General features: G+C 33.4%; 3 protein-coding genes across 3 annotated transcripts; all 3 read right to left on the bottom strand.

Annotated features, from left to right (window-relative positions):
- Positions 1–1,430: 1,430 nt before the first annotated feature.
- LOC123195499 (universal stress protein A-like protein) lies at positions 1,431–4,401 on the bottom strand. The gene is made up of 4 exons (XM_044609237.1): positions 4,074–4,401; positions 2,194–2,270; positions 1,899–2,047; positions 1,431–1,764 (listed from the first exon to the last, which is right to left on the bottom strand). Exons 1-4 carry the CDS (start codon positions 4,252–4,254, stop codon positions 1,638–1,640), a joined length of 534 nt encoding a protein of 177 aa, XP_044465172.1. The 5' UTR covers positions 4,255–4,401; the 3' UTR covers positions 1,431–1,637.
- A 389-nt stretch (positions 4,402–4,790) lies between these two features.
- On the bottom strand, positions 4,791–8,016 carry LOC123195500 (universal stress protein A-like protein). The gene is made up of 4 exons (XM_044609238.1): positions 7,741–8,016; positions 5,585–5,706; positions 5,274–5,392; positions 4,791–5,040 (listed from the first exon to the last, which is right to left on the bottom strand). Exons 1-4 carry the CDS (start codon positions 7,919–7,921, stop codon positions 4,932–4,934), a joined length of 531 nt encoding a protein of 176 aa, XP_044465173.1. The 5' UTR covers positions 7,922–8,016; the 3' UTR covers positions 4,791–4,931.
- Positions 8,017–10,288: 2,272 nt separating this feature from the next.
- Positions 10,289–11,287, bottom strand: LOC123196814. The gene has a single exon (XM_044610944.1). It carries the CDS (start codon positions 10,987–10,989, stop codon positions 10,444–10,446), a length of 546 nt encoding a protein of 181 aa, XP_044466879.1. The 5' UTR covers positions 10,990–11,287; the 3' UTR covers positions 10,289–10,443.
- Positions 11,288–12,111: the final 824 nt, after the last annotated feature.

Raw genomic sequence — 12,111 nt, 5'->3', positions numbered from 1 at the left:
TCATGGAAATCAACATTAGATATCTCAAAATTTGTCAAGTTCTAGTCAATTCTTTACTTTTCTTTCACTTTCTCAAGAAACAAACAGAAACCTAATTACAACAAACTAATACATACTAGTAGCGCTAGGTGAATGGACGTGGATGAAGGAAAAAGGGAAATCATTTGTGTTATTTGAGAACGATCCTTTCAAAGGTCCACTGGAAAGCTCTTATGCTGATTCCAGAGGGGGGGAAAGGTAGCAATAGCGCTTCGACTGTGTCAATGCAAACAGTATCCTAGTCCGCTCTGTTCTCTCCATATCTAAAGTCGCTGTCAATCACAATAATCTTCCGATTCATCCACAAAATCAAGAAGCAAGGGACTAATCCACTGGCCCCTAATATAAATACTCACTTCATTGTCTATAATTAGTCCCTTGCTTCCTGATTTTGTGGATGAATCGGGAAGATTATTGTGAGTGAGAGCGAGTTTAAATATGGAGAGAGCAGAGCCGACTAGGATAGTGTTTGCAGAGACTGAGTCGATGCTAATGCTAGGAGTAATTCAAGCTAGTGTCGTTCCCTTGATGTGATTGGGGAGTTTCTCTGCGCATTTAGAAGCTCAGTCTATTGTAATGAATCCAACTAGCAAATTTACAACAAGGGTCAGCCTCGTAGAAAGAGAAAGACACTAGAACGTGAACCCAGTTCTTCAGCAAACCATCAGAATCAAACCAATCAAAAGTCCCCGGAACAGACAACTCAGCGGAAAAAGCTCAAGGAGAACGAAGATGAAAATTTGGATACAGTGAAACTCAGTCAATCTGCAGCGGCACTGAAGTGAAGACGAGTAGGGGAAATTGATGGCAAAGCAAAATCGTCTCAACCAAAGCAGGCTGCAAGAGTAGAGAATAAGAAGAGGGACAATAAGGAAACTGATGAGGAAGAAACACAAAATTGATGGAGTAGCTTTCTTATGTAAATTGAACTGGAATTTTGGTTTCTTAGATTAACTTGAAATGAAAACATTCTCTGCCCAGACCATAAGAACTCGTTATTCAGCCTTTATTTGCTAATACAAGAACAACAAATGCATATGAGTTTTGAAGATCTGAAAGAAGTATTATTAGCACTAACATTATGGGACAGTTTGATTTATCTTTCCATTAAAATGGGCAAAAGAATTTTTAGAAATGAAGAGAACACTTTTGAAAAGCAAATTTATATCAAAGTTTCTTGCAACGCATTCATTGAAAGCATCGCAAGTAATCCGAGTGCCCTCAGCCTTGGGACACAATAATATCAGCTTCCAGATTCAATGCCATCCAGAGACTCTCAGGGATTTTCCCACTAAAGCAATTTCTGTAAATGCTAATATTTATCACACTATTACAATTCCCAAAAGATTCAGGTAATTCTCCACTAAGATTATTTTCGGATGCTATCAGTCCTATCAAACAACACAAATGAATATAGTTGTAAGATTTTAAGATCACAAATGAAGAAGGATCCAACAACACTAAATGGCTTTGAGTTTATGTTTTCCCATGTCCTCATTCATTCATCCATGGTTCATATATTCAGTATCAACACAAAATTAATCTAAAAAACCGAAATTCCAGTTCATTTTGCACAAAAAAACAATTTAGTCTTGGTGCTAAGTATCAACCAGCAGATCATAAGAAAGCTCCTCCAAATTATTATCTTCTTCGCTAAATTTATAGGTCAGAACTGGGCATTTAGCATGCTTCACACAATGTTTACTCACCTCACCAGTAATGATCCTGCATATATTTTTACATTTCTCAATCTCAGCTAGTATCAAATAAAATAAAATAAAAATCTTCAAGAACAAAACATTAATTATATATATATATATATATATATATATATATATATATATATATAAAAAAAATACCTCGTCAAACGATTAAGACCAGTGCGAGGACGTTGACGTTGTACTATTCTTCCCACAATCAAAAGAATTGGCATTCTTCGTTTCGCTTCCTTGCAGATAATTTTTCCCACATGCAGACCTACCACATTGATAACTTCATAATCATTTATCTGCAAGCATTAACATAAAATTAATTAGTTATACTAAAGTGTGTGTGTGTCTCTTTCTCTCTCTCTCTCTCTCTATATATATATATATAAAGGGAAAATAATAACTATGCAACAAATTGAATTTAAAGAAACTAGTAATCCATTACCTGCCGCTCATTACATCTGTTGGCAAAATACTGCAACAGTGCATTTCCGTTTATGTTGTTCCTCTCTGATTGTGCATCTGCCCAAAACATAGTACAAGTAATATCGATTCTTTGTATTTATGCATTATTCATGCACGCAGCAGTATCGGGGAAGACCAAAAAAAAAAAAACGCTTGCATGCGAAGAGAATTATTAAAAAAATTATATAAGATAATTGTGAAACTTTATTGTCTTTTTCAAAACAAATGAAAGGATAGAGTGATCAAGTAAGCGTCACCTAATTAATCACCTAATTTGAGAAATAGATGTCTAGGGTTAGGCTTGGGACAAGTTTGCCTCAGTTTAAAATCCATAACTCAAAAAACCCAAGTAGAGATCATATGGGCCGAGCTCAAGTTGGGCTCGAATAAAGATTCTCAACTTATTTGAAAATTAAGTTGAATTGAGTCCAATCTGCTAAAGGCCTATAAAGACACGACCATAGGCTTTAGGTCATGCTCCAACACTTGCCATTTTGCAGGCTGACACAACCCATAGGCACACAAAGCCGCTCCTAATTCAGCCTATATAGCTACAGATGTGTCTACTTAATAAGGAATTCTAATTGTTCTTTAAATAAATAAATAAAACGCAATAAACTACAAATGTTTTTGACATCTCTTATTTCCATGAACAGCAAATTGTATCATAAATAATACACCCTTAGTTTTCTATAAGGAAATTTCCGTTTTTCCATAAGGAAGGACCAAATTATGAAACATATTTAATTGTACATAGAAATTTGAAAGCATGAGCAAAAGAAAGCACCATGAATAATGAAGTTATGAAAACCCTACCCTGCATTTGAGTAAGCAATGAGATTATTAAACGAACAATTAGGCACATACTGCAAAGGAATATTTATGAAAAGAAACTAAGATTCTTTCAAGTCTAGGCTCTTCTATTCCAATATATTAATCTCTGCCTAAAATAAAAAATAAATAAATAAAAAGCAATTATAGCAGTGTTCTATAATTGCAAGTAGAAGAAATTGATGTCGTATTGTATGCATGCTGAATACGGTTAATTCATATTTCATACGAAAAAGAAAACACCGTCAAGAACAAAATCAAGTAAGCCAAATCGAACTGTGCCAAGGTCAACATTAACATTAAGAATGTGCGCACTTTTATTTTTGGTTTCCTAAGAATTAAACTTGTACAAGAAACTAATAAAAATGCCAATGTTTTAATTCAGAACGGAGGATTGATGATAAGATTTCCTTGGAGTAAGAGAATCACTCAAGATTAAACTAGTCTTTTACTTCTTATTATTTTCCTCCATTTTCTAAGGAACCAAACAGAACACAACAAATATAATTATTTTACAAAAGGAATTACTTGGAATGAACACCAAGGGAATTTCATTAAATTATATGCCCTTTTAATCGATTTGGCTCACAAGAAAACAAGCAAATGTAGTTAAAACTGATCGAAGCGCAAGATCATTTCAATTTTCATGGAAAACATCCTGTACTCACCTCAAGAATTATCAAGGTTTAGTTCATTCTTCGCTTTTCTTTCAATTTCTCAAGAAACAAGCAAACAGAAGCATAATTACATCAAATGAATAAATGCGAGAAGAGCCAGGAAAGCTGGAAATATACATGCAATTAACGCCAAGAAAATTACACAAATTACATAACATCCGAAAGATTTGTTTCCCAAGAAAATATGCATATGTAGTTGGAATCAATAGAAGGACAAGACAATTATAATTTTCATGAAAATCAACATTAGATAACCTCAAGATTTATCAAGTTTTACTTAATCCTTTGCTTTTCTTTCACTTTCCCAAGAAACAAACAAACAGAAACCTAATTACAGCAGAGAAATACATACTAGTAGCGCCAGGGGAATGGACGTGGATGAAGGAAAAGCGGAAAGCATTTGTGTTATTGAGAACGATCTTTTCAAGAGTCCACTGGAAAGCTCTTCTGCTGATTCCAGAGGGGTGAGGGTAGCCATATCGCTTCGACTCTGACACCGCAAACATTATCCTAGTTGGCTCTACTCTCTCCATATCTAAACTCGCTCTCACTCACAATAATCTTCCGATTCCTCCACAAAATAAAGCAGCAAGGGACTTAATATAGACAACGGAGTATTTATATTAGCCGTCGGCGTTTGTTTGCTGACGTCAGCCAGTTAGTTATGGGATAACGGCCAGCAGATTAGTGTTCAGACTGAGAGGCAGCATGCGGGAAGTGAGGTAATTGTTTTGGACGGAGTATTTATATTAGCCGTCGGCGTTTGTTGCTGACGTCAGCCAGTTAGTTATGGGATAACGGCCAGCAGATTAGTGTTCAGATTGAGAGGCAGCATGCGGGAAGTGAGGTAATTGTTTTGGCGCCAAAACGGTATGGCAGCCATTTTGTCTTATTCATTAAATTCCTATTATAACCTCGTTGGCTGTTGCAACTCCGAAGCATAGCCATGATAACTTGATCGAGCGGTTGTCAGTCAATCAATGGATCCAGAGTTTATTTATTTGGTATGACTTATTCGAAGATTTGATTCAAACAAGATTCTTTTTTAAAAAAAAAAAAACCATGAAAATCTACAAATTATAAAAAATCATATTCTTCCACAGAATATATTATCAACAAATTGGCCAAGGGACTCTCAAATAATACATCTTATATTTCTCAAACTGATTCTAAGTCCAATAGAGAGAAGCAAATTGAAACACAGGTGAAATCAGTCATCAACAGGATCTTCAGGAGTTTCATCTGCCCTGCGTTTAATGGTGACAACAGGGCACTCAGCATGCTTCATGCAAAATTCACTCACAGTACCAACAAAAACCCTGCAAAATACATTAAACATAATAAATTCTTGGTATGGGAATTATGATTTAAACATCATGTATATCATGAAATTAAGACATGAACATTCCTGTTAAAACATAAGGAAATTCATGATTTCAAAATGATTAAAGAAAACGAAACTAAACCTAGTCCTTCAATTTAGTAATGGTATAGAACAATACAAGAAGAAACAACAACATAGATTATCTATATGCACAATGAATAAGCATACCTCTGAAAAGGGCCAAGTCCCCGGCTTCCCACAACCAAGAGATCTGGATGTGTTCGTTGCACTTCTCGGCAGACAACTTCTTTGGGATCCCCTTTCTTGATCCATGCTTCGCAAGCAATCTACAAGCATTTTGATATATACACAATAACTATGAAATGTAAGAAGGGAGACAGAAGTAATCTAACTACAAGTTCTAGTTGCCCCCAAAATATTCATTCTGCCATTGATAGATGGAATGAGTGGTTCTCATGTCTATGTGCACACGAAAGAGAGAGGATGATCAAAAAATCAGAAATGAATTAATCCATTACCCCGATCTCATGACATTTGTTAACAAAATACTCCAGCAGACAAATCCCTCTCACTTTGTCCCCATGCCGCATGTTTCTGAAATCCTCAGGAGATGCATATATTCTGTTGGTATCATCAAAGCCTAGCCAAATCATGTTACAATATACCATGTCAAGTAACATTCTGCATATATACGCAACACAGCAGTAAGTGCAAAATTAGGAAAGAAAATAATAGTTACAATGCACCTGATGAAGTAGAAGTGTCATAATGTGATAAAAGCACTGAGACTGTTTCTTTACAAGAATAAAAAGGAAAAAAATTCAGGAATTGACTTCAGAAAGCTTCCTTCTCTTGTCCATTCGGATCAATAAAAGAATGGTAATGAAAATTCTTGAAATTCCAAAAGACAAGAAAACTTCAAGGATTCAGCTGCCCATAGACACGTAAGGCATGCTCAATTCAATATACAAGACCACTTGAAATACATGTAATTAAAGGAGCTCTCTCATTGCAAGATTTAACATGAATTGACCAACATAAATTGACTATATCTATGTCATTATTGATGCAAGACAGGTGTTAATAGGGTTGTGATATTGTTTTCTTCAACCTTGGTAGGAACCACAATTATTCGTTTTTTAGTCCACATGAAAGAATAAGTATTGTCTCGACCCTTGTATGTAACATTCATATCAAATTGTCATGGGCATCCAAGAAAAACAAGACATGCATCCATATCTACTACATCACAAAAGATCTCAAATTTGTAGGTTTTCCCTAAAGATAAGGGTAGCCTACATTGTTCAATTATTTCTATACTTGGACCTTTCTGAATCCAGCATATGTTATATAAAACGGGATGTGGTTCGGTTTTTAGCTTGAAGTACTCCACCAATATGTTAGCTTGAAGTCCTCCATATTCTTCTCTTTATCCTCCTTTTCCACCCAACCTTCCTCTTACCTTGGATCTTTATTTAACCTCTTTTATTTTCACATTTTATCTTTGTTTTCCTTCCACGAGTCGAAAGTCTCGCTCCCCCATCAATTATTCATGTAATCCATATAATTCCAAAGTAGTGCTCCTAGAACAATTCAACTAAACCTCAACATAGTAATTTGACAATATATCCAACCAATTTTATAGCCAAAAGGATAGAAATCCTTCATTGAGGGATAAGTGTCAATCAACAATTAAGAATGTCTACAGAAAGACATTTGATTTAAATTCTTCAAAAAAATTATGAATTAATTGGTCATCAAAACAAAGAAAACTATTAAAAAAAATTAAAAAGAACTTAAACAATCTAACACATCTAAACTAACAGAGACACATAACAAATACATTTTCTAAGGTCATCTCCCTGACTTTACAAATTAAAAATATGCAAAACTACTTTATGGTTCAAGTCATAGTTATCTCCCCTGTGCCCCATGGAGTTAGCACCGGATGGCGATATTCCTTACTATTCACATGGGCAGTGCACACGGTTATAAGTAAAAAAGATTAAACAAAAACCCAACATGTTTGTGTCCCTTTTTCATTGCCAAAAAAAGATACCTATGTTTCATTGAAGCAATGGATTGTTACTCTGATTTTCTCTACCAAACATTGTTCAGTAATAAAAATTACAACAGTAGTACACGTACATTTTATACTGATGAGTCTGGCATGAAAATGAAGAACCCACTTTCTTTAACGTTTCATTTCATGAACTCACTTGCAAAATTGAAAGCTACAAAACTATATACTAACAATAGCAAGTACATGTAAGTTAAGTGCAACTTCTAGAACCAAAGAATGGCTGTTTGTAATTATTTCAATTCTCTTGTTGGCAATAGATTTTATAAACGAAATATAAATCATACGAACAACATCAGCTGAAGACTTAAATTTCATATGAAAATCACACCACCATAATTTAGCCACGTTCTGATTACTTCATTCCTTCTCCTTTCTTATATTTTCCAAACAACACAGATCAGCCTTAGCTCTTAAATTACTTACTTCAACAACTCCTACAAGTTCATTTCAACACGACCAACTCAATATCTCATCAATTCAAAACGCACAAGCATTCTAACTTCACAATCCCTAACCAGCACGTACAAAACAAATACAGACACGCAAAAATACAAATACGTAATTTTAACGAGAGGGAGAGAGAGAGAGAACCGTCTTCGTCAGGTACTTGAACGTGGATAATGAGGAGCTTGAAACCAGAAGTATTAGAGCGCACGATCTTCTCAATTGTCCAATCGAAAGCTCCTCTGCTACTTATCGAAGCGTGCGGATAACCTTTGATAGTCGACTCACTCACGGCCACCATTATCCGAGTCGGCTCCGAGCTCCCCATTTCAACTCACTTCCTTAATGTTCAGTAACCGAGTCAACACACAATATCTTGCTGCGTATATGTTTCTCCTCGATTGCTTGTTCAATCTTCAAGAATGGAGGGATTTATCATCTATATGAATGTAGCGTATTGTACTGAAAGCGTAATTTAGTAATTACATAGTAGTGAATACTAACATGTGCAGGCCCAAGTTGCCACCCGTTTTTGTCTAAATTATTATGGGATATTAAGCAAATTGTAGACTTTCTTTTCTTTTTTTCTAAAAAATAATTAATAAATAGAAAATAATTTTTTATTATAAATAAATAAATATTTTTTTGAATCAGATTTAAATTCTTGTAATAATATTATTTAATCACATGATAATATATTATTTATATATTTATTTGTATACTTATTTTTATACTAAAAAACGTTTAAATATAATTTTATTAATATATTAAAATTAATGAACAAGTGATTTAAAAACAATATTTTCATATTTGAATGGGATATTGACGCCATGATAGAGCTAATTCGAGTCAATCAATTATCAGACTGGTGATTGGTGGTCAAAATATTGTAGTATTTAAATAAAAATTAAAAAAATATTCAAAATAATTTTTATATATTTTAAATAAAAAATAAAAACTAAACATAGGTTGATGGTATTGCCCACACCATTTCATGTTGACACTACTCGGATTTAAAATCCAAACTGGGTTTAAAAGAGAACTAAACTATCTTCCAATTTTTAATTAAACCGTTTAAACTAATTAATCTAATCTAAATATTAATGAGTTATTTGTTTTACAATAATAAAATATTACTTTGATAATTTATTTTTTTATTACTAAAATTATTTTATTTGATTTGTCAGTAATAAAATATTTTGATAATTTTTTATTGTTAATGATGATGTAATAGCTAATATAGGAGGTTATCATCTTCTCTTTAACTATTAAAATAATACTAAATTAATCTTGATTTTATTATAAGTATATATTTATAGCATTTAAATAAAATAAAATCTTAATATTATTTTATTACCTTCAACCGAATATCATAATTATTTATATTTATCTATTTTTATTAAATATAATAATAATAATAATTTAATCTTAATAATCTTTTTTAAGATAATCTTTTATTTTTAATAATAAAAAATTACTTAAACTAAATACACACTAAAAGTAACATTTAAGAGCACTTTTTATGAGATTTTAACCCTTTTGAAGAAAGGTGGTTATCCATTTTAGTGGAGATTTTCAAATGATTCTTTAACCCAGAATAGTGATTTTGTTTCACATGCCAAAGACTTTATCTTCTTCAATTCTACTAACTCATCCTTACATTTGGAACATAAAATCTTCAATTGTCAGAGTTCACAACTCATTTTAGATTCTTTCTTGTCACTTCTAAAGGTAAATTTTTCTAATGCTGCTTCCATCACTAGATGGGATTGTTGCAGAAATTAAGGGTAAAGGACTATTTCCTATCCAGTTTAATCTTAAAAATACTTTTGTGATAATTTAAAAAGTTAAATATCCAATTATAACCTAATTTTTGTTAAAATTTTTTATTAAAAAAAAAGTTAAAATCGTTATTTTTTTCTTAAACACTAAAGCCTTAAAAATTTATAACAATTTCCCCCTCTTAATTTGAAAACTAATATTTTCCTTTTTCAAGATTAAGTTTTGAAAAGTGACACATTTTCCCCCTGTCAAATTTCCTTGTGAAAGATGACCGTTCTCTCCCTCCCAACAATAGCTCTCCGTCTAACGCTTTCTCTCCATTCAAATCCCTCTCCCCCTGGCTAGATTTCATTTGCATTCTTTGAATCTAGACAAATCGTCATTGTCTATACGACGATGATATGTCTAGACCAAGAGTAGATGTCAAAGACAACGAACCCTTGGTTTGGATGTGTCATTGTCATCCAAACAATGATGATTTGTCTGGATAATACCTTCGTCATCTAAGAAAAATCCAACTGGAGGAGAGGGCTTCAGATGGAGAGAAGGCATCAAAGGGAGAGTCATCGTCGGGTGGGAGTGAGTTGTCATCATTGGCCAAGAAATTTGAAAGGAAGGAAAATATCACTTTTCAAAACTTAATCTTAGGGGAAAAATGTTAGTTTTCTAAACCATGCAGAGAAAATGCAATAAATTTTCAAGATTGTAGAGTTTAGGGGAAAATAATAATTTTACCCTTCTTTCCAACAGAAAATTTTGGAAAAAGTTAACCCATAGGTGTATATTTAAGTTTTTCAATTGTCACGGGTATATTTTTGAAATTATGCTAAAATTTCAGTGGGATATAGTCCTTCGCCCCAGAAATTAACATTAAATTAAACACTGTAGAGTTCTAAACAGAGGAGAAATAAAATGGACAATTTTTCTCAATACATTGCTTCTCAAGAACTCAGGCTTAAATTTGACTGCAAATTAAATATACCCCCGAAATGGGTACAAATTTGGGACTTTTTCACAATCCAAAACAACAACAACAACAACAATAATTTATACGACAAATTTTGTTGCTTAATTTTCCTGATCTTGAGGTTGAATTCCAGTGAAAGAAATTCTTCCAAAACCCAAATGGCCAATCTGATACAATTCTAACCACATCCTCTCTGCTTCAAATCTTGCACTGTTTACACCCCCATCCATTTTTTCTTCTTCATCTTCACCGAATAATGCAAATGATTCAATCTGTAATTTCTCCTTGTTCAAATCTCCATAATTTCTCTCTACTAGAAATCCACATGATGATGATGAGCCTTCAAGTTTCTTGCATTTTTTCTTCGTTTTCTCCTTCTTCTTCGCCAACCCCAAGCATTTCTTCCCCACCGTGTAGGGGATCTTTACAAAAGCCAGCGCCAGGATGTTCACCACCGCACAAGGGCAGCAACACAGCGCCACACAATCGGCAACCAGCCCGGTTGTGCATGATCTGCAATACTTGCCAGAACACTCTATCAAATCTCCTCCGTCGTCAACGGCAGCGGCGTACCGACTCCTCCTCCCCGTGGGCCCTCCTCCGCCCTTTCCGGCTTTGTGGGGTGACACTCGAGGTGGGTTCTCCATTTGATGAATAATGATAAACAAATGATGATATATTTATCACTACTTCAACTTCAAAACCTGCAAAAAGATCAACACCATAACCATATATAAATCTTTTGATCTTCAAGTGCTTGCTTTAAACTTTAATGTCGCTCGTAGTAGGAAAATATAAAGCCCTCCATCTCCATGCATTTATCCAAGTAACAAAAAAGCAACAGGCACAGAGAGAATTAAAGAGAAAGAGAAAGAGAGAAACGAAAATAATATTGGGACTTGGATTTTTCTCTTTGGAATTTGTCCTGATTAATCAAGACGACTGGTTAGCAAATTTGGTTCATTTTAGATTTTACTTTAACAGTTGACGACAAAGGAAATGCCTTAAATGACAGAAACTTCACTTGTAATTAAGCAAAAACACCCTTAATTATCTCAACATTAGGGGAATAATATTGATTTCCAGGATGATGGCTTTGAAATGTCTATCAATGAAGCTAAAAGATGTGAGTTGTGGGTGGAGATAAGAGAGAAAAAGGTGAGCTTGAAAATGGAATGTGAATGAGACCAGACACCAAGTGAGTTACCCAGTTAATGTAATAACTTTGGCTCATTGATTTTCCTTAAACAAAATCTATCACTCGTCTGTTGCTGAATTTGGCTTTGCAACAATTCCTTCTCTGACCTATGAGAATTGAATTTTCATCAAAACGCATCACCTTTACAAGGCCTCTTCATAGAAAAGTAATTTATCATAGTTCCTCCATCTCCCGTAGGACGGTTTAAAAAAAAAAAAAGTAATTTTATGTATATCCAATTAGGTATTTCACTTGAATGTTTAATTATTTTTATTCATACAATTATATAATAAATATTCAATTAAATACCTAAATTGAATGCAAAAAAAAAATACACAATTCTTACCGTCAAATACATTTTCTATAAGGAGTTTAGATCTCATCTAATCGCATTTAAATTGTTAAATATTTTTGTGACATGTAATTATTTGGATGAAATTTTATATAAATAATTTTTTTTATAACTGAACCCTGTCTGTATTTATTGAATAGATAAATCTAAGATACAATGATCAAATCCATAATCATTATATTAGATAAATCAAGATTTTATAAGCATAATAAAGGTTCG

Source organism: Mangifera indica, chromosome 14 (assembly GCF_011075055.1).
Source record: "Mangifera indica cultivar Alphonso chromosome 14, CATAS_Mindica_2.1, whole genome shotgun sequence".
NCBI classification, from domain to species: domain Eukaryota; kingdom Viridiplantae; phylum Streptophyta; class Magnoliopsida; order Sapindales; family Anacardiaceae; genus Mangifera; species Mangifera indica.
Note: the sequence above shows the minus strand (reverse complement) of the source record. Positions and strands in the feature narration are given on the sequence as shown.

Excerpts from the sequence above, each read along its gene's own strand:
- LOC123195499 (XM_044609237.1), bottom strand. The coding sequence starts at position 4,254 with ATGGAGAGAGTAGAGCCAACTAGGATAATGTTTGCGGTGTCAGAGTCG. Across the intron at positions 2,271-4,073 it reads CCATTCCCCTGGCGCTACTA|ATGCACAATCAGAGAGGAAC; the intron begins GTATGTATTTCT and ends TGTTTTGGGCAG. Across the intron at positions 2,048-2,193 it reads ACAGATGTAATGAGCGGCAG|ATAAATGATTATGAAGTTAT; the intron begins GTAATGGATTAC and ends TAATGCTTGCAG.
- LOC123195500 (XM_044609238.1), bottom strand. The coding sequence starts at position 7,921 with ATGGGGAGCTCGGAGCCGACTCGGATAATGGTGGCCGTGAGTGAGTCG. Across the intron at positions 5,393-5,584 it reads ACAAATGTCATGAGATCGGG|ATTGCTTGCGAAGCATGGAT; the intron begins GTAATGGATTAA and ends AAATGCTTGTAG. Across the intron at positions 5,041-5,273 it reads GGACTTGGCCCTTTTCAGAG|GGTTTTTGTTGGTACTGTGA; the intron begins GTATGCTTATTC and ends TGTATTTTGCAG.
- LOC123196814 (XM_044610944.1), bottom strand. The coding sequence starts at position 10,989 with ATGGAGAACCCACCTCGAGTGTCACCCCACAAAGCCGGAAAGGGCGGA.